This window comes from Motacilla alba, chromosome 11 (genome assembly GCF_015832195.1).
Source record: "Motacilla alba alba isolate MOTALB_02 chromosome 11, Motacilla_alba_V1.0_pri, whole genome shotgun sequence".
NCBI classification, from domain to species: Eukaryota; Metazoa; Chordata; class Aves; order Passeriformes; family Motacillidae; genus Motacilla; species Motacilla alba.
Window position 1 is genome coordinate 18,986,963 of NC_052026.1, and position 21,809 is coordinate 19,008,771.

At 47.7% G+C, this 21,809-nt stretch overlaps 1 protein-coding gene across 1 annotated transcript in view; it reads right to left on the minus strand.

Moving 5' to 3' along the window:
* The window catches only part of ZCCHC14 (zinc finger CCHC-type containing 14), a 49,565-nt gene extending 29,672 nt beyond the window's left edge, over positions 1–19,893 (minus strand). The window contains exons 1-2 of the mRNA XM_038147914.1: positions 18,911–19,893; positions 6,106–6,229 (exon numbers count right to left, since the gene is read on the minus strand). Of these exons, the coding sequence (XP_038003842.1) occupies positions 6,106–6,229; positions 18,911–19,474 (688 nt within the window). The 5' untranslated portion in view covers positions 19,475–19,893. The remainder of the gene's footprint in view (positions 1–6,105; positions 6,230–18,910) is intronic.
* Between the last annotated feature and the right edge of the window lie 1,916 nt (positions 19,894–21,809).

Below are 21,809 nucleotides of genomic sequence, written 5' to 3' on the forward strand. Positions count from 1 at the left end.
ACTATTTCCCACAGATCCAGGCTGTACCTCAGCTGTCCTCACTTCTCCTGGAGGAAGCATGAATGAGTCTCTTCTATGCAGACACCACTGTAAATAAAATCTCTAAATAGCTTTGTCAAATCTGAATGAATTTAATCAACAGGCTCAGCAGTTAATTAGGTAGGGACCAAGCAGAGCAATTCCACCTCACTGAGGAAAAACAGGCAGGAAGCCCAAACAAGACCAAAGTTAGAGAATCACTCAGCAGCTTCAGCAAAAGGCCCCCAGGTTAAATGCTTGATATCCATTATTTTAGGGGAATATGAGATCAAGGCAGATGGTGCAGACACAACCAAAACTGCTCAGGGGAAATGGAAGAATGCTCTGTGAGATGAACTCCACAAGAGGCACAGGTAAACACACAGAGCATCCCTTTACTGCAGCTCCTGGTGTCCTGGGAGTGCTCCCTGTGCAGCACGAAGGGCAGCAATGGGGGCTGTGGATCCCAAACCCCAGGCAGGAGCAGTTTCAGAGTGCACACAGGGCTGTGACAGAGCCAGGAGCCGCCTTCCCATCCAGGCAGAGCAGTGTCAGTGCTGCCCCTCTCCCTTTCCATCCTCCCACAGCAATCCCAGATCTCTCCTGACAAGGCTCGTTACAGGGAACAGGAGGCAATGAGGGTGACAAAGAAACACTGATTCCAATCTCGAGAGAAGATAAAAGTTAACTTATTAACAGCTGACAACATCAATTTGCCAGAGTCCAAGTGCAGCCCCAGCACGAGGAGCTCCACTCCCAGCTCTACAACAACCCGCTCACCCTGGCTTTGGGGACATAAAACAGCCTTCTGTAAGCAGAGGACAACTGAACTACCAATAAAAACATGAGGTGAAATACATTTCTGATGGTTTTTTAAGCCCTAAACTTGAGTATTGTCATCAAACCTCCAACCTGAACTGAACTCTCAGCTCCACGTTGAGCAACGTGATTTATGCATCACCAAAAAATTCCTTAACATGCAATAATCTTCTAGCACGGGGGAAAATATGCAACATCCAAACATGTTTTTTTGGAGCACACTAATCCTTGGGTTCAACTTCTAGAATTCACTCGAAATACTTGATACTCCTCAAACAACTCGTGTGGCAGAGACAGAAGGTCAGGAATGCACTGCCTGGTGTGTGAGCTCAACCTACATTGCTCAAGTTTAGAAGCAGAGCTCTCCCTTCAGAGGGAGAATGAACAAGGACATACACAAACAGCTGAAAAATTATATACAGTTGGGAGAGGGAGATTTTTCCTGAAGGATTATCATAGCCTAAATATTTCTTTAAGCCCTACCCTACCAGTAGTTGACCCAATATTGTTGGAGATGATGCAGTTACTTAAAAATAGAATAATCCAGCTCCACAACTGATGCAGAACAAGGCAGTCTAAAGTCTGGACCTGAACAAAATAGATTTCAGAGCTTTTTTTTCCCTCCCCCTGTATTTTCTGCCTGCCTTCAGCGGGCTGGTGTCGAAGATTTCAAGAGGAAAAGGCTGTGGGTCGCCATTAAACTGGGAGAGCTCCTGCAGCCCGGTTTCTTATGGAAAAAGAATGAGTCAAGGAAGTGGGAGAGGAAAAAAAAAAGGTGCAAGACCGTACAAACACATTTTGCCAAGGAAAACAGAGCAGCAAAAATAGTGGTGAGAAGTTCTGGGAGGCTGACATCACCCATTGCTGCTGCCTATTGTCATGAAATAATTCAGACACCAGCCCCGGCTGCACGTGACCACCACCACAGGCCACCTCCAAGTGATCCCACCTGGGCTCAAGAGGATTCTGCAAGCAGGGATAGATTTACATCCCAATATTGGCTGAAAACTAAATCAATATATCCCTGAGATGCATTTAGAGCTTGTTTCCCTTCGTGCCCATAGACTTTTATCCAGTCAGCCATGTGCTGTTCCATGTGTTTATCCAAGCCTGGGACACATCAAGGCTTTCAGGACCTTGTGTGTAGACTCAGGGCATCCCTTCAATTAAGCAATTGGTTTTCCTGTGCTCAGCAGAGCTAAATGCAGAAGAGATTGAAGAATAAAGCCTCCTGCCCCCATTTTCCATCTCCAAGCTTTACTCCCGGCTCTCCAGAAGCAGTTTGTGCCTATCCTTAGATCCTGTGTTGCAAGAATTATGATTCAGCTTCACTCTAGAAGGATCAGATTTCAACAGTTGCCTCATTTGAAATCAGGCTGGCGTGGAGACAATTTGGAGGGTTTTGTGTGGCAACAGAGGAAAGGCAAGATAAATATACAGGAAACACAAGAATAGGAGAGTTCCTGTCACTTTGCAGAAAATGAGGCTTGTTCACTTGAGGGAATCGCTGTCCAGGCTGCTCTGGGGAGGGACATGGCCAGTGCCACCTGCAAAACGAGCAGGGATGAGCAACTTCTAAACCTCCAGTGCAGGAGACTTCACCCAGAGGCTGTGACAAATCAGGGTTTGACTGATTTACTGAGATTTTTACTGATTTTACTGCGAGCAGTGGCAGGATGAAGCCTGCACAGTCTCTGTCCTGGGATGTTTGTAACTTATGTTGTCTTTATAATAAAGATGCTTTTGTTCTGCACTTCAACATCTGGTCTAATGCATTTAATTCCTCTGTGCTTTTGGAAAATATGCTGTGGTCACTGGGCATGTTGAATACATTGCTGAAATATGTCACATGCAGAGAGCAGGACTCGCCTCCACTGCTCTCCACCTAATGGCCAAATCCTTGGAACCTGACAGTGAAAGAGTAATTAACAACATCTTTGGAGCATGGAAAATTCCTATTGCTTTTCTGAACAAATAAAAATAAGCTGATTTTTTCAGTCAGCTGTGATAACCAGTAACTACTCTCTTTTGGGAATTACCCCAACTCTACATCCACAGGCTTGTTAAAAATTAGCTCTGTGCACAGGGCTTCCCATGGGTCACACAGCTCTTCCTGAACTTTGGAATAAAAATGGAATTTCTTGAATTTCTCTTTGCTACCAGCAGAGGATTGCCTGCAAAACAAAACAGTGAAAAGCAATTTTAACTCCTGACTTTTTTTAACCACTTTCTACTGGGAGAGGCTCAGGAGACAAAAAAAATGCCCAACTTTTATTTTAATTAATTTTGTTCAAATGGTGTTAAAACCATTATTAAAACCTGACTGCATTCTAGGAACAGAAAGCAAGACATCTCTCTTGGAATTTTAATTGTATGTAACCCAAGAATCTCTGTGTTTATCTCTGCTCTGCTTGACCAGTGAGCTCTGTCAGTGCCTCAATACCTGTGGACAAGCCTGACTGCAGCTTCCAGCACAACAGCAGATGCTGAGAGCAGGGAAAGCTTCCACTTCCCAAAGTCACCTCCAGCTAAAACAATTCCCCATCTGTGGAAACAGCTTTGAACAGCCCTAAATCACCGGTCAAAATAAAAAGCACAGTTCACAGAGCATGTCACAGTTGCTGGATTTCACAAGAGCTCCACAGCCCTCTGTCAGAACCCACCTGTATTTTCTTCTTGACTTGCACAGGGCAAATTTTTCAACTTGATTTTATAAAGGAAAAGCCCAAATAGAGCACAGATCCCCCAAACATTTATGTCAGCAGGCACAGAACTTCCCAGTGCCACAACCTTCACTTGGAAGCAATATCCACCTGGTTTATCCCATTTTATGTAGACAGGGACAAAGGGGCTTAGCCTGGAGAAACAGCAGGGAAAAAAACTGAGGAACTTTGATAAAAACCCAAGAGTTTGCTGCTCACCACTCTCGACAACTTGGGTATTGCAGCACAGATCCAGCACCTGGGCCAGTGGAAGGTGTCCCTGCCCACGGAATTAGACAATCTTTAAGGTCCTTTCCAATCCAAATCATTCCACAATTTAGGATTTAACGCTGACAGTGCTCCCACAGCGAGCTGGGCCTCTGAGGTAGAAGCAAAGGTAGGTGCACATCTCAGGCTGACACTCCTGTTATAAACTCATTTCCTGAGGCAGCACAATTCTGGTGAAATCACTCCCAGGTATCTGACAAGTCTCTGCACGAAGCTGTACAAACATTCCAGCTGCCACTTCCAAGAGCACACACACTGCCACTGAGAGATCCAGCAGAATGCTCCTCGCTCTCTTCCTGCCTCCCTCCCATGCAGGAACTCCAACATTTGATGCCAAAAGCGGTGGATTAAGGAAAACACAGTCACTGAGAGCTTCCAGGCCCAAGCTACTACAACCCCAGTCACTGCTCAGCTGTGGAGAGTAAATTAAATTACTGACACGTCTCCAAGTCAGGATTAAAACATTCCCTGGGTTAATACAAACTCTCTCTAATCCAGCTAAGCACAACAAATACTGCACCTTTCTCATTTTTCTTTTCTTTCTCATGTTTCAGCTCCAGCTTTTTTAACTGAGGCACTTCCAGCTCCAGGGCTTTGCCAGGAGAGGAACGATGACCTTGGGCAGCTCATTACTCCTGGGGAGAAATCCTGTCCTGTCAAAGTGCCTGAAACCAGGCTCACTAAAAAATAACAACATGAAAATCAAGCACCCCGTGCTTTCATGACAATTTTATGTGCTCCAGGTTAGAAAGCTGCCAAATTAAAAGCTGTGTTTGCTATGAAAATGAGGAATATAAGCGAGGAACAGTGGAATCATGTGGCAAATAATCCTGAATTGCACTCCAAGCTGAAGAAACAGAACCCCAAGAGATCAAAGGAGAATTCAACACTGCTGGTGAAGCAGAAAGCGGAATCTCAGTATTTGTTCCACACCCCCTTTTCCCAACCATCACTGAGGCAGTCTGTAAATTAAACTGAACACGAGGCAGGTATTCTATAAGAGAAAAACAGATCAGAGCAAAACCTAATTAATTTTCACAGTGTACCATGACTAATCTTAGCATATATGGTACTGGAATAGCAATCACCGAGTACAAATGAAAACAGCGTTGAACCCTGTCCTATTTTTAATCAGATGAAAGCCACAAACCCAGCCATGCTTCTGCTTAGTGCTGTGTTTTCTTCTACCCTGATGGTTTTTACAGCTGGAGAAATGGCTACTTCCAGCATTACTGGGCTGTAAAAAATGACTGCTCCTTCCACTTCTGGGATTACAGGGGAGTGTGTCACTGAAAAGGAGGGCTGGTGGAGGCAAGTCAACATTTCCTGGGACATTTAACCCTTCCCGAGCTGTATCAGATCCTCTCAGTGAAGACGTGCTTTGAAATTCTTGAACTTCTGTGGTATCAAACTGTATTTGCAAAGTTCTGTAGGAAGCCAGTGGAAGAGAAGAAAACAGAACAAATTCCAAATTAAAAATTTTAGATGGTGCCTGACAGTATTTGCAATGATATTGGAAGGCAATATATGAGGGCAGATATTTCCCCTGATTAATTCTGCCCTGCAGGGCTCACAAAAGCTGTTCTGCACAAAGAGCACCTCCCAGTTCAAAGACTTTCCTCATTTGCAAGTGATTTTTTTAAAGCATTAAATAAAAATTACTGTTAGTCACATTTTAGCCTGGACATTTTCATATTTGCAAAGAGAACCTGGAGTGTGGAAATGGAATAATTAACCCTGATTTGCTAAGGCCAGTTTTTAGCCAGGTCAGCCTGAAATACAGCATTAGAAAAACCAGATTTATTTTGGAACAGAGAAAGGTGCAAGGTCTCTCTCCTCTCTTCCACTTCTCTTCACTCAGTTTCCCACTTGGGAAAGCAAGAGAAAGGTGGAAGTGGCAGTCAAACTGTTTCAATGCCTTTTCCCTTTGAGAAACACTCAACACCATATGCTTTATCCAAGAAATAACCTGCTGAGAGGTGGAATGTCCAAGATACCCACTCTTGGAGAATATTTCTTGAGAGCAAAGCTGGTATTTCAAAAGCAGGTAACTCAAAAAACCTTCTTGTTTATTTCCTAATGGAAAAATCAGGATACTCCTCTCTCACTGGCCATTTCTCCCTGACACTCACACTTCCTACAAACCCCTCTGTGAATTCCTTTGCCCAAGGCAGAAGTAAAGCAGCAAAATTCCAGCCTCCAACCCCAGTGAAAATAAAGCTGAGCACCACCAAGGATCTGAGGTGGCTCCCCACTTGGCAGGAGGAGAAGGACACACCTTTGGAGTGTTTCCCTGAAGGCCTCTTGGGTAGTGACTCCTCCATGGAATGTGTGGATGTGTGGAGCACATTTTCCAAACTGTTACTGACACTGTTGATGGGGGTCTCCGACCTTGGAGTGACCTGCAAGGAAAAGTACAAAAATCCATTAAAACAAACGGAGGGAACACACAAACATCACACCTTCTCTGGAGTGAGGGATCTCCTGGGAAGGCGCTCAGGAGAAGCTGGCTCCTCTCACAACTGAGGGTGTTACTCCTGATATTCCCCAAGTAACAGTTCAGGGAAGTGCTTTCAGTCAGCAGCTATTCACCAACTGAGATTATCTTGGCTAATCTAAAAAGCTACTTACAGCATAATTCTTTTTTAAACAATAGTCACCCAGCAGTCAATTGCAGAGAGATTGCAAGACCTTTAACCTCTGCGCACCACAGATTTTAACTTTTCCACAAGAACACTGGGGAAAAGGGCTCTTGGAAAACGTCACTTTTATGTTACGGCACTGCGCTGGTTCTGGGTGGGGCAGAGTTGATTTTCTTCACAGTAGCTGGTGTGAGGCTGGTTTGGATTTGTGCTGGAAGCCGTGGATAACTCAGGGATGCTTTGGGCACCGCTGAGCAGGGCTGACAGAGCTGAGGCCTTTTTGGGTCCCCACCCCACCAGCACAGAGGCTGGGGGGACACGAGGGTTTGGGATGGGACACGAGGGTTTGGGATGGGGACACGAGGGTTTGGGACGGGACACGAGGGTTTGGGACGGGACACGAGGGTTTGGGACGGGGACACAAAGGGTTTGGGACGGGGACACAAAGGGTTTGGGATGGGGCATGGGCAGCCAGCTGAGCACAGCTGCTCCAAGGGATATTCCAGGCCTGTGGCATCGTGCTCAGTATGGAAAGCTGGGGGAAGAAGGAAGCAGGGGACATTCAGTGACCCCAATACTCTTCCCCAGTCACCATGTAAGGCTCCCTGGCATGGCCAAACCCTGCCCATCCATGGAGAATTGATTCCTTTGCTTTGCTTGCACGTGTGGCTTCTGTTTTCCCTATTAAATTATCATTCCCACAACAGACTGCAATGAGAAATTCTTAGCAAAACCCTGATTTTCTTGTCTTTGCCATTTAATAACCTGTCATGATCATATTTCAATAGAAACTTCTACACTAACAATGCCCAAGCAGAAGGTTGAAGCATCAAAATTAAAAAAGGGTTTAAGGACCTTGAAGAGGAAAAGATGCTTTAAAGAGGGAGTTCAGACCAACAAAAACACTCCCAGTAACTACTCAGAGGAGCTGTGTGACTTGAAATTCAATTGTTACATCTGAAATCAACCTGAGCTGCTGGTAGGGAGAGCTGTAATTAGAATTCCACATGGATTTTTAGCCTGGCACAAATCACAGGGGAAAATGTGCATCTTGCCATAACAAAATTAGTTCTCCTTCACTCAGGGTAACTCAAAACCAGCAGCTCCAGGTCCCTGTAAGGGAAAAGGCTCCCTCACACCCTGCTAACTTGACACAGTGCCCTGAGCTGGGCCGGTTTCTGCAGAAAACAATACTTTGCACACCCTCCTGTTCCATGTTGCCGTCAGTCAGCACACACAATGCAAGTCAGAAATAGCACAGCCCCACTCCATACAATTACCTATTGTAAGCTCCATTTTAAGACTGACATTTATAGATTTATACACACTTTAAGGCAGTGGAACAAGTGAAAGCCTCTGCACACTTGACATCCATAAAAAAGCTTCTATGTGTAAAGAAATCAATCCAGAATGGCAGATGAGTGTCAGGAAAAAAGAGGGTTACAGGGAGCTGCTTTCCTTTCCAGCCCTTCTTGACAAAAAAAAAAAAAAAAGTTTATTTTATATATATAAATGCAAAAATATTATATTTATCTAATTATACACTATTTCTTCAGCACAGCTTCCCACCAATAACAGAACTTAACACCAAGCTTTCCCTTAGACCAACCATTAAACTCCCAGCTTGGCAGGAGGGTGGGGAAGAGCTGAAATTTCCTTTGCCAAAGCCAGTCTTCAGCTGAGCTTATCTCACACAGCCTCCCTCCTGGAGCTCATTAAACTCTCCCTCCAGCCCAGCGCTGCTGGGAGGAAGTTCCAGAGGGCTGAGCACCATCCTCCTGGCAAAGGGACAGCACAGAGGAGCAAGCTGGGAAAGGAGCTCCGGCAGGGCCGCGTTATCCTGGACAACCAGGTCCCAAATATTCGGAATAATCAGAAATATAAACACTCAGAATGATTGAAGCTGGGTGAGAGCAGCCACACAGCTCCAGAAAACCTCTGAACAAGCAGTTTGTTACAATTTATTGCCTCTTATCTTGTATTCCCTCCTCTCCACTCTCCTTACAACAAGCATCGCGTGCAGCTTATAATTTGCATTTTGTTTATACATAACCTCCATTTTTTTTCCATAAAGATTTAATTTTCCTAGACTTGCTAAGGATTAATTTAGCCCATATGTCTTGTCTGCCTGAGCTCATACTATCTGATCCCGTTGCACATCAAAGCAGCTCCAAATTGGCCTAGAAAAATCACAAAGCTCTGATTAGTTCCAAATGGAGCACTTTGTTAGGGAGCTGAATGCTGTTAGAACCACTGAATCCCACTGCTTAAAGCTTCCATTCCAAATTTTGAAATCATTTTTTCCACTGACTTAAACATCACGATACTGGTTTGGATTTGTTTAGGGAAACTGAAATAATGAAAAGCGGTTTGCAAATCAAAGTTCCAAAATAGTAACAGCATTTTTTTATATCCTTCTTTCTTTTTTTTTTTTTTTTCTCTCAACTTGAGGCCAAGCCAAACAGAGGAACAATAACCCATCAGCTCAGAACTGCAGGAGATATTGTCCTGGGAGGGTTAGGAGAAACACTGGGAAAAGCTTTACAGGAAAGACCTGTCCAAATTCAGCATCAAGTAAATTCAGGAAGGAGAGTTCTCCAAATCTGAACACTCCTGAAATCCCTGCTTTAGGCTCAGCACAAACACCTCCTCAGGAGAAACTGGGTTTGGAATAAAGAACGAGGCATTCCAGGGAGATAAGGGTTTGGAGAAGCAGGGAGCAAATTGCTTTGGACCTTTTAGGAGCTGTAACATCTCTGAGAAAGCCAAGATGCCATTTAGGAACAAACATCTGCAGCTCCAGAACTGTCCAAGGCTTGTTTTCTGAGGCACTAACAGGCCACAGTGAAGATGGATAAGCTGGCATCACAGGAACCAGGAATGTTCAGGGCATACATCATAACAAACCACAGGAGGGGCGTTTTATAAATGCAGGAAAAAACCCCATGAATCACTCAAGGTCTAAGAAAAAAACAGCATTAGACCTTTGAATAAAAGACTGGACTTTTCTACAGAAATTATTGGAGAACATCAGCAGGAACAGTCCATAAAGAGCAATCAAAACATGCAGCAAGCCCAGAGTTAAATATTCTGCCTGATTTTACCCCAGCACAACATTTCCAGGGAGAAGGAAAACCTTCTGATACACCTCTCCATAGCTTCACTGCATTGGGCAGGAACTCCTTCCACACCACAGCGGCCTGAAGGCTCCTTCAACACCTCTAAAAGCTGCCAGTGGGTGCAGAAAAGATCCTTAAAACTATTTTTACTCCACTCTAACGCTGCATCTTTGACTGGAGCAAGCTGGTCTAGAGGAAGGTGCTCCTGCCCAGGGCTGGGGCTTGGAATGAGATGAGCTTTAAGGTCTCTCCTAACCTTGATGATCCTGGGATCCTTTGATCTGCTCCCTCCACTGCAAAGCATCTGGCTCACAGATGGACTTCTGATTTTCCAGATGCAAACCCTGCTGTCTCCTGCATTTCAAGTGAAAGGCAGAATTGAAAATAACAAAGAAAACTGATCACTGCTTAGTGACTGAGGCCCAGAGTGAATTCTCTGCCTCACTCTCCACTGCAATGATGACAGGATCAAAATTGGTATCAGCTACTGAAAAGTGGATCCTTCCCAACACAGATAATTGAGCAGGATCACTAAATGCTGCCCTGGAGTCCTCCACCCCCAGGCCTTACCAGGAAGAGAAACAATGGCTTTGACCCAGGGGTTGATGACAAACGTGCCAAGGGAACAGAATTCCCTGCTAGAATTTTGCCATTATCACATTTTTCCCATTTTCACCTGTCATCATCCAAACCCAACCTTTTTTCCCCCCCGAGTGCAGTGAGAGGTTGGCCTTGATGATCTCCAAGGTCTTCTCCAACCTCATTAATTCTGTGATTTCCTTCCCAGCACCAGAGAGGTCCCAACAGGTTCAGATCTTCTTGGGACAGCAAAAGCAGCTCTAGAAGCTCTCCTGAGCTCTCAATCTATCAAAAAGCACGCAGGAAAATAAACCCAGGAGCTTCCCACAGGTGGTGCTGCTCTGTCAGGCACTGCTGCCTGCAGTGGCTCTGTCCCAGGCAGTGGGAGTCACTGTGGAAAACGGGAAATCTGGGAAGCTGGGCAACTGTTAGCTTTGCTAACACTGAATACAGCAAAGTCTTTCATAAAAATAACAGGACTGATAGGAGTCAAACTTAATGTGGTCAGAGTTTTAGCAAAACAGCAATTATCTGTTCCTTTGAAAAATAAACAGAGCACAGAAAATACATGGTTTAATAGCAAAGTATTTGCTGACTTAGTTTGAAGTGGAGCCAAAAATACTAAAAAAAAAAAATCCACAGAGCCACTACCCAAAGCACCATGGACAAATGGAACAATGATCCAGGATCTGAGGGAACAAAATATGGATTTCTGTACCTGGTTAGGTAAGAAATTTAGGTCATGTATTACACAGGAAAAGCAAGCAATATATAGGAGCAATGAGTGAGTCAAGTGAGGTCCTGGAGCTCCGAGCCACACAAACACATTCTCCCACTGATCACACAGGAAAACTTTCCCATGTTTTCAACAATAGCCAGGGATAATTGAGAGTCCCACAGAGAAATGCTTCTGTCCATAGCGGCTTTTGAATTCACCTTTTTAAAAGGGTTTTTTTAGCCATAAACTGCCCTCCAGGAGCAAGTAACATGTATGAGTGAGTCCAGGAATTGGAACAGTGCCTCCAGGGGGTAAAAACCACTCAACTCCTGTCCTGCCAGGTTCATATTACTGAGTATTAACAGCAGCTTATTTGAGGTTAACACCAAGGTCTGTAACATGGTGCAATCCTGTTGGCAGCAATGCTCCAGGAGAAGTTTGATGGCAAGGACACGGCCCCTGCAAGCTCGGGCTGATTCCCACCAAAGGGACAAAACTCAGGGTTTTAAGTAATCTGAATAAAAACGCATTGCTGGCACTCAGCTGTCAGCCTGACACCACAGGATTGCTCATCAGGCTAAATCCAAATGGGAAATGAGGGCAACTAATGCAGGGGTGTGCAATTCCAAACGCACTGAGACAAGCCCAGGAGGGGCAGGACTGAGCCAACACCTTCCTCTTGGTAGTAACAGTCTTGTGCAACCACTGCCTCAGGCAGCAGTCCTGCATTTACTCACTTATCCACACTCCAGAAGAAGAAAATTCCAACCTTCTCCTTTGGAAGATTCTTCCATGAGGATGGTTAAGAAGTCACAAACACCCCCCACTCTCCACATGCCCAGTGAAGTGCTCACCACTTGAATTTCCACATATTTAGGTGTTTTGTTGGACTGGGATGTGGATGCAGCTGGAAGTGTTTGGTTTGTGTTCAAATTCAAGTGGTTCCTACAGTCCAAATAAGCTGTAAGAGCCAGGTGCCTCCATGTTTCAACAGCTCCAAAATGTACCTTTTCTCCTAGAGGAGGAACACAAAGGGTGAAGAGGCAATTCCCAGGGAAATGGGATAATGGATAATTGATCAGATGGTTTTGTCCTGGGAGACTCTCTGGAATGAAATGAGGCGTGTGGTACTTAAACACCACAGGACAATCTCACACCTGCTCCAAGGCCCCTCATGAATTCAGGAGAACAGATGGACCAAAGTAAGACTGGGTTGGATTTTATAGACTAATTTCCACTAAAAGCCCTTTGCTTAAAGAATGGTGAACACTGTTAACAACAGGAACATAAATCTGCCACAGAGGTACTGGACTCATCAAATCTGAATTTTACAAACCAATCATTCAAACCACGTCAAAATCAAAACAAATCCCTGCTTCTCAGCAGACCTTGGGACAGACACTGCTGCTCTACACCCCAGCACTGATGTACAAAAGTGACCCTGTTTCTTCACCTGCTGCCACCAAAAGCCAACCACCCCTGTCTCTTCTGCAACAACTCACAAAGAAATTATCTGACAGGTCACAAATCCACTGAATTCCAGCTCTCCCTCCTTGCCCTCCTCAATATTCACTTAAGTAATGGCCTGAGAGTAATAAAACTCCACAGAACCGTGGAAGCTCAGAGCCATTAAGGTTGGGAAGGACCTCAGAGACACCAAGTCCAGCCATGATCACCACTAAGCCATACCCCCTGTGCCACACTCGCACGTTTTTTGAGCTCTTCCTCAGATGGTGATTCCTCCACTTCCCTGGGCAGCCCATTCCAATGCCTGAACACCCTTCCAATGAAGCCATTTTTCCCAATATCCAGTCTAAACCTCCCCAGGAGCAGCTTGAGGCTGCTCCCTCTCCTCCTGTTCCTGTTCCCTGGGAGCAGAGCCTGTCCCCTCCTGTCAGGGAGTTGTGCAGAGCCACAGGGTCCCCCCTGAGCATCCTTTTCTTCAGGCTGAGCCCCTTTCCAGCTCCCTCAGCCTCTTCTGGAGTTCCAGACCCTTCCTAGCTCCATTCCCTTCCCTGGACACCCTCCAGCCTCTCAATGTCCTTCTTTCTTCCACTTATGGTGATAAAAGAAGGCAGCGTTGGAGAAGAATTCATAATGCACATGAGAAGTGTTCACTTTCACTATTTATCATCAGGACTTGGCAGGTCTGTAATTAAAATTAAGACCTTGCTCTTAAGTAAGTGATCTGATTATTTCTGGATCACTTCAGCTACTCACAAAACCCCTGAAACTCTGTGACAGCCTGACCACCTGTTCAAAGGTTTATCCCTCCCCATGCTGAGAATCATCCCAATGGAACCAACGGGAAAAACTCTGGTTCAACATGAAGCAAGAGCAAGGAATTCAGGAGTTTGCTCATTACAAACCCCATGCAAAGCAACACAGATCTGAACCACATCAATATCCTTTTGCTGGAGTTAACACCCGTTTCAAAGCTCAGGAAGAAACAGCTTCAATTCAGCTGGCTCCAAGACTGAAGTCAAATTCGAGTGGAAGTATGACAATGGTTCTTGTTTCCACAGACAAATTAGATCCAGCATTTCTGTAATAAAATTCTGTGGGCTCTGAGAAATCTTATCTGTGTTCTTGGGACTATATTTGCTTTTCTTAGGGGTAAAAGGCACTCCAGAGCAAATAAATGGAGAGCGGAGTATTTGAATATTAAAGATGACAGAAGAAGCTGAGTTCTGCCCTGCCGGGGAGGGGCAGGGCTGTACCCACTGTCACTGAAGGTGACAGGACCTCTGTTTTAGCAACTCAAACATTTACAAACCCGCTAAACCAAACGGTTAAACGCTTCCAAACAAGGCTGCTGTTCAGCACCTTTGAAGTCAGCCCCTGGAATGCCTGTGAGGTGTGGTTAACTTCTGCTGGCTCTGCTTCTCCACGCAGGATCTCCTCCAGCTCATGCACCGATTCCATTAAAACAGTTTGGATCTGGTACAGCCCAAAACATCCAACACCTCCCAGCAGGAATCTTTATCCCACAAGAATGAGGCTCACTTCAGTGTTGTTTCACTGACAACTAACAGTTCTGAGGTAATCGGTAGAAAAAAGAGTGCATTTAAAAAGCAAAGTGGAATGCACTCTTAAAACAAAAACTTCATTCAGCCTGTGCAAAAATAAATGAGAAAACAGTTCATGGAAAAAACATCATCATTATTAGCTCAACACACTTTTTTTTTTTTGGCTGTTCCGTTCCTGATGTTTGGGTGCGCGGTGCATTTCCTAAGCAAACTCCTTCAGGTTCCTAAACTCAAGTTCATCATGTATCATACATTAGGCAAAGGGAATTTGGTGCTAATTGATATTGTTACTGCCCAACACCATTGCAGTCCAAGGATTGCTTTATACGTAAAGCTCATTTCTGAACCATTTTATCGCATTTCAAATGAAACCATGAGTAAGAAAAGAGCCAGAAGGGGAAGCCTCACATTTCTAAAGTGGAATATCAAGAGGTGTGTGCAATCCATGTTGCCTGGAGTACCCAAAAATTCTCAAAGGACATGCAGAAGACATGCAGGGCTTGGCAGTGTCACCAGCTGGAAGCTACAAGACCTGTCCCTACAGCTCCTGAGGCTGGATTCATGTGGTTTGGAAAGTGAGATCATTCTGAGACAGCAACTCCTGATAGCAGTGAGTAAACACTCTGATCCCAGCCAGCAGCTGCTCTCAACATGGTCATCTGCTGAACCCATGAAATACCCTCAAAGAGGCTAAAAATTAAGTTTGTCATGATTTATTCTACCCCTACAAAGCTCAAAAAAAGCCATAAAGGCAGCTGACATAGATCACTTAATAGCTGCACTGCTGTCTCTGTGAGGGCTTGACAACTCAGCTTCAACCCAGCAAGTGATGGTTTTTTATAACTCATCACTCCATTGGTGAAATAAAAATATCAGAATATTTCTCAATGGAGTTATGTCCATTCATGCTCCTGAGGCAAACAGTGCAGACAGGTGAAAGAGTCTGAAATGGATCCCCCAGAGCAACTCCAGAGCTCCCAATAGACAGCCTTGAGTTCTTTGGAAGTTTTAGAGGAGCCTATGGAATTAGCATGGGTGAAAAATAGTCCCTTATGCTATAAACTTGAAATAGCCATTGGTGCAGTATTTGGAAGCTGACTGGGCAAGAACCCTCCTTCCCATTCACAAGATACCAGCCCGAAAAAACCACATAACTCTGGGGTCACTGCCCCTTATTTCTCCTCAGCTGCAAACCAACTGCACTCAGGGTGACTATTTGTGACCGTGGCTCTGCAGCTGGACCCACAACCAGATCAGAATCGTCATCGCAGAACCATGCAAGGGTTTGGGTGGGAAAGGACCTTAAAGCTCATCTCACTGCAGCCCCAGCCATGGCTGCTCCAAGCTCTGTCCAGCCTGGCCTTGGGCACTGCCAGGGATCCAGGGGCAGCCACAGCTCCTCTGGGCACCCTGTGCCAGGGCCTGCCCGCCCTCAGAGCCAAGAATTCCTTCCTAATATGTGATCTAAAGCTCCAGCTCATCACCCTGACCGCACTGAAGAGCTCTTGTCACAGCAGAGCAGGTGCTGAGCACCCAAAGCATTCTCTTCTTTCCCTGGTTTTACCATCTCAATGAGGAGATGAAACAGCTCCAGGAAACAGAGTGACAGATCCATGAATAGCTTCCCTAGCTCTGAGGCTCTGTCCTTAGAGTTACAGGCAGTAGAGCTCTTGAGAGGGAAAGTCCTTGCAGAGATTCCTATTGAGATGTCCAGCATCCATGCAGATCACAGAACTCAAGTTCAGATTTGTGTTTCCATCTGCCATCCACTCCAGCAGAGAATCACAGGATCACTGAGCTTGGAAAAGACCTCCACGGTGATCAAGTCCAAGCTGTGACCAAACCCCACCTTGTCCCCAGCCCAGAGCACTGAGTGCCACCTCAGGAATTGCTGGCACACCTCCAGGGATGGGCACTCCAACCCTCCCTGGGCACTGCCAATCCCTGACCCCCCTTTCCATGGGGAAATTCCTGCTGCTGTCCACCCTGAGCCTGCCCTGGCCCAGCCTGAGGCCATTCCCTCTGCTCCTGTCCCTGCTCCTGGGACCTGTCCCTTCCTGGCAGGAGCTGTGCAGAGCCAGGAGGGATTGCTGGGATGTCCTGGGCAGCACCAGGAGCTCGACTCAGTGATCTTTGTGATATTCAGGATACTCAGGATATTCCACGATTGCATCCTCACAGAGTCCAAGGCAATGTAGAGAGGGCAGCATTTTCCCTCCTAAAATGTTCATTTTACACCATCAGGTAGAAACCATCAATCTAATAATTACTGACCTACTTAAAGCCAGCCACAGCCACCTTCTCCTGCAAAGTTAAGATTCAGATAAGACAAGAAGCATCTGAAAAAGCACAAAAAATACACGGGCAGCTGTTTTAAGCCTCCTCATAGCCAGCAGCTGCAGGCAGAAACAGCAAAAAGCAGTTGGCATCACTGACCACCTTCAGCTGCGTTCACCTACCCCAAAGCAACTTGAGGAATCATGAAATATTTACAGTAAATCTGTATCAACCGTTCAGTCTCTTCATCGTTAAACACGATTTGATTTAGAGATATTTCACTGTTAAATGTGAAAGAGGAGATGGAAAAAGGAATGCAAGGTCCAACCCTCTGGAAAAAGTTATAGCTAATAGCAGGTTGGGGCATATTTTAATAGGGCTGGCTAGGCAGAAGCAGCACATTCCCATTTGTCCCTGCAAGGAGAACAAAGAGCACTGCTCAGATTTCTGTCGCATCTCCCCGACTGAAGGAGTTAACCACAAATCAGCAATTGTAACAGCAGGGCAGGTGCAGTTACACCAGAGTTACACCCTATGGCCACTCTGCCCAGGGGGAGGCTGAGGAGAGCTCAGCCAGCTCACAACCAGCTCCTGCTCGCAGCCCATCTCACGTCCCCACCATCCCAGCTTCCTGAAGCTCTCCAGGACCTCGGATGGGGAGCATTTCTCCAGCTCCTTAAGGATGAGCTCAGAGAGGAGCAGAATTCCCCATTCAACACTCCAGCACCAGCTCAGCGTGGCTAACCCTGGAGTAAAGCAACAGGAGCCAGGAGAAAGTGCTGGCACCAGGGAGGGAATTCTGCAACTCCCAGGAGGAAGAGCAGCAGCCCAGGGCACTCCACTTCTCTCCACAGCCACGTTATTTTTTTCTAGGTGATGTTACAGCACAAGGATTGTCACAACATCACTTGGTAACACCTCAAGGACTCGGGGTTGGGATTTATTTGTGCATATTTAAACAGGGCTGAATGGAGAGAGAGATTGTTTTTTCCACTTGCTTCATCCAACTCCTGGTTTAAGCCAACTGCTTGCTCTAAAAGCAACAGAATTACCCAGCTAAGAACAACAACAAAAGAATAATCTTAAGGAAATCTGCATCACTTCAAACAAAATGCACATTCAGAGACTGTGAAGGCAAAGTCACCTTTGTGTTCCCTCTCACTACTCTGTACTTAGCAACCAAGATTCTTCAACACAGAATCTATAAAAATGTGCTTTTCAAAGAGACAGCCCTTCAGCGAGCTCAGAAGAAAGAAAAATCAAACGAGCCTGGCTGCCTTATTCCTGGCAGGAAAAATGGCAGGATGGATTCTCCGTCCATCTTAGATTGACATAAATAGTGCTGGAGTTCCTCAGCTCCATAAATCCTGCAGCTCAGCAAGAAGACTCTCAAAAACCTTCCTGCCTGCCTGATTTTATCTTTTTTTCTTGCTTGTCTTATTTTGGGGGAACTTGGACATGATTTACAATGTTTCCTTTCCAACCCAGGGTCGCAGCATCATTTGAATAAGGGAAGCTGCAAGTAGTGAAATATCTGAAAAGAAGCTTTTTTTCTGGTTTGAATTCTACCCTTCTACATCCTGTGTGAAATATTCTTTCCAGCTATATTTTATCCACATGGAGGTTTCAGCTGAATGAAGAGGTTGCCCCACGCCTTATTCTTTCCCCCTTACTACAGGAGATTAGGAACAAGATAGGAAGGGAAGAATAACAAAAATATGAAGGTGAACACATCTCAATTTTACAAAGCAGAGGTGTTTAAAGAAACACGAAATTGGAAGGGAATTTGTATTCAGGGGAAGACTGTGCACAGATTTCTGTCTCAGTCTGGAATTCAACACTCAACTTAGTGAAATCTCTACTGAGAAACAGCTTTATTTAGGATATTACTCCAATCCAGGGGGTTTCACAGCTTTCAGGTATCGCCCACCTTTCCCAAGAGCAGGGTAACACATCATCCACTCATCCCCAAAGGCTGCAGCCTGTTAACTTCTCACAAGCACCCTCTAAGCCGGTGCTTAGGCTGAACTTTCCAGCGGGTTAAAATCGGGCACACAGACACTTTGACTCCCTCATTTGTAGCGGGCTGAGCGCAATTAAGCAGTCACATATCTAATGACGTACAGCACATCATAAAACATTCCCGGCCGGCCTAACTGAATGAAAGAGCAGCAAGTTAACGACGGCGAACCCCGACACCGGGATCAATCCCCGAGGGATGCAGAGCGACAGAAAACGACAACATTTCTTCGAGCTTAACACCAGCAACTCCACACGTTTGCCGTCACATCCGTCTAAACAAAACCCAGTCTCACCAAGATGCTCTGGACACTGGACAGCTACTCCTCCTTCCCAACTTTTTCCAGGGGGAGCTTTCAAACGGATGCTTTTATCCAGAGATGCTTTTATCCCCCTTCCTAAATCACCGGTTTTCCACACAGCTGGCAGCACTGTTCCCCCAGCAGATGCTCTGAGAAGCAATCAGGGAGGGCTTATATTGCCGCTGGTGATCTGCTCGTCAACCCCTTCTCATTTAAATGTCACAAGCTCATAAAAACTCCATCCATCCTCTCCCTGTGCCCTCAGCTGACCATCCCCATCATCAACCATCCGCCCGCCTCTGTAGCTGCCATTTACCACTGTGCTAAAGCAGGCTTTAAAATGAGAGCCGAAGACACAGCCCGGTGCCATTCCAGCGCGCAAAAAGCAGGATACCCACCTTATGGCAGCCAGGATAGGTTGCCATGGTGTTGAGGGTAGAGGTGCTGGGATTCTTGCTGGTGCTGGCCATGAGACTCTGGATCTGGGTGAGCTCCTGCCTCAGCACCTGCTTCTGGTGGAAGCTGAACGCCGGGTGGTTGGATGCCATGGTGAAGAGCAACAGGAACTCATCCCCCGTGCGGCCCTCGTTGAGCTGCAGCCCGTAGTTGTTGATGACCGAGTCGATGTGGGTGAGGGTGCGGAACAGGACCCCGGCGGCCTCCCGGTGGGCAGAGCCGAGCAGGGCGAGGGACACCAGCAGCTTGCTGCGCACCACCTCGTCCGTCAGGTTGGTGAGGCTGCCCAGGTCGGCGGGGTTGTTGGCCTTGATCTCGGAGTCTCGCAGGGAGTGATAATCCTTGCGGGCCAGGTCCTCCAGGCAGGCGCCCAGGAAGCGCAGCTCCAGCGGGATGCACAGGTCCAGGAGGCCGCACAGGAACTCCACGCGCTGCGGGGACGGCAGCTCGGAGAACCAGCGGTACACGCCGTCCCGCTGCAGCCGCGGGCACCGCTTCTCCACCATGGTGCCCCGCGCCGAGCACGCCCCGGCCGGGGCTCGCACACCCGGCCTGGGGCAGCCCCGGGCGGGCAGGGCCGGGCCGGGCCCCGCTGAGGGCGGCGCAGGCCCGAGCGCTGAGGCGCGGCCTGGCCGCGGGGTCCCCGCCCGCCGGCGCCCCCGAGGAGGCCGCTGCGCTCCCGTTCCTCCCTCACGGGGCGGCTCCTCCGTCCCTCCGGCGGGCGCCCGGTGCCTCCATCCCCCGGCCCCGCCGGGGCCGCCCCGCCGCCGCGACCGCGGGAAATAATCCCTCCCGGGCGGAGGGGCACGGAGCGGCGCGCACACCCCGCCGGCCGCTGCGCGCAGGCGGAGGGATCCCGCGGTGAGGAGGCTCGGCCGCGAGCGGAGCGGGAGGAACAGGGAGCGATGGGCGCCTTCGCTCCGGGCCTGACCCCGCGGCGGGACACGCCCCCCACCACGCTGATTGGCCGAGCCGCCAGCTCGCTCATGGCGATTGGCTGCGGCCGCTTCTCCCCGCCCCTTTCCGCGCTCTCCGGAGCGGGGTCTCGGGGGCTTGTCAATCCTCCCAGTTTGGCCCCGCCCCTGGCGCTGATTGGTCGAGGAGTCATTAAATAGGAGAGGGGCGGGAAGAGGCGCCTTTTGTGTGTGGCGGCCCGCGGGTGCGGAGGGGCCGCGGCTGCGGCCGGTGCTGCCCCGGGGGCTCTGAGGGGCCCTGACCCCGCTCCGGGCTCAGCTGTGCCTCACGCTGCTCCCGCTGACCCCACAGAGCTGACGGGTTTGGGCCTGGGGCTCCTGTCCTCCCCGCAGGCTGGAGAGGAGCCGCGGGGTGCAGCCTGACATCCCAAATCGTGTGTTTGCACCTTCCTTCATTCCGTCTGTCCTCCATGGCCGGCGCATTTTGAGTCTGTCCCCCGGCCCCGAGTGCTGCCCGTGCTCTTTGCTGCTCACAATGTGGGCAGATTTCCCTGCCTTTTCGGTCAAAGCGCCTCGTTGCAGCCACGAGGAGCCTGTGGAGTAGAAGCGGGAATGGCTGCGATGCTCTCCTTCCTCAGGCGTTGTTTTTAGGATGACAAAGAGCCCCGGGGATGCAGCCTGAGCTGCTGCTGCTGCCTGGTGATGCCAAAACCCCGATCCGGCTTTTGGCAGCGGCGCTTGCCTGAGCCGCCACCACCCCAACCCGCGGCCAGTTTGGCACCTGACTGCAGATTGTCTTTAAATACAGTGTGGAAACAAAAGAGACACCAATGACCTCTCAAAATGATTTTTTTCAATCCCACATTCCTGTTCTCCATTCTAAACCGTGATTCTGGCTGACAGCGACGTAGCAATGCGCATTTTCTAGCAGGGTTATGGGCTGCAGGTTTGCACGGGCGGCGTTGGGTGGACGCAGTTTCTGTTTTTCGTGGTGTTTTTCCACGGCACTCGGCTGTTTGGCTGAGGTAGCCCAGTAGCCAGACTGCGCATCAGCTGGACAAATGACACGGGTGAAGATCTTTAACTGGGACAAGCCAGGAATAACATTTTTAAATGCAGCTCCAGGCTTGGTTTTTATGTGATGGTAATCTTGGAAGATGGACCGTGGGTTTTATTTTCACAAGTGCAATGTTGCTGCACAGCAGATAAACAAAAGACCCGACATCGGTGCTTTTAAAGGCAGAATTGCATTTTGTCTCGAGTTGATCTCTCTGAGATGTGCAGATACCCCAGTGTGGGCTCTCACGTGAGTTGTGTGGCCACTTGTGCTGGTATCGCAGAAGAGAAAAAGTCTGGTTCCTCTGGGTAATGGTTTATTGGAAATCTCATTATGAACCTTGCTAAGACGAACTGCTGCACCACAAACATTCCAAATGCTGGTAGTTTATCCTTTTTTATTTCCCTCTGGAATATCACGGGCCTTTATTGGCGTCCCAGTGAAATGCAGGAGTCAGCAGGCAGAGAGCACTGGCTGGGGCTGCATAATGTCAAATATTGTAAAGAGACACAGCCCTGCTTCTGTTGCAGACTCCTGCTGTGAGAGGGTCCTTGACAGCCCCACTGTGTCCTTTCCTTGCAGAGATCCCTCATGGAGTGCAAACCATATGTGCTTCCTTTTCCTGCCGTGCCCGGCATTGTCCGGGGGAGGAAGGGATGTGTGGAAAACAGAGGAAGTGCTCTCAGTCCCTCAGGAAAGGTCTGCCTTGAGTTCTACCCCGGGCCAGGCCGTTGGCATGGGCATGATGAGTTCTTTGGTGGCCTTTCTGCTTATATTGGTGTTTTTATCCATCCTGAAAGCACGTCCTTTGTCCACTAATCCATCCTGAAAGCGCCACGCTGTGCTCAAAATCAGGTTTCTGTAGCAAGG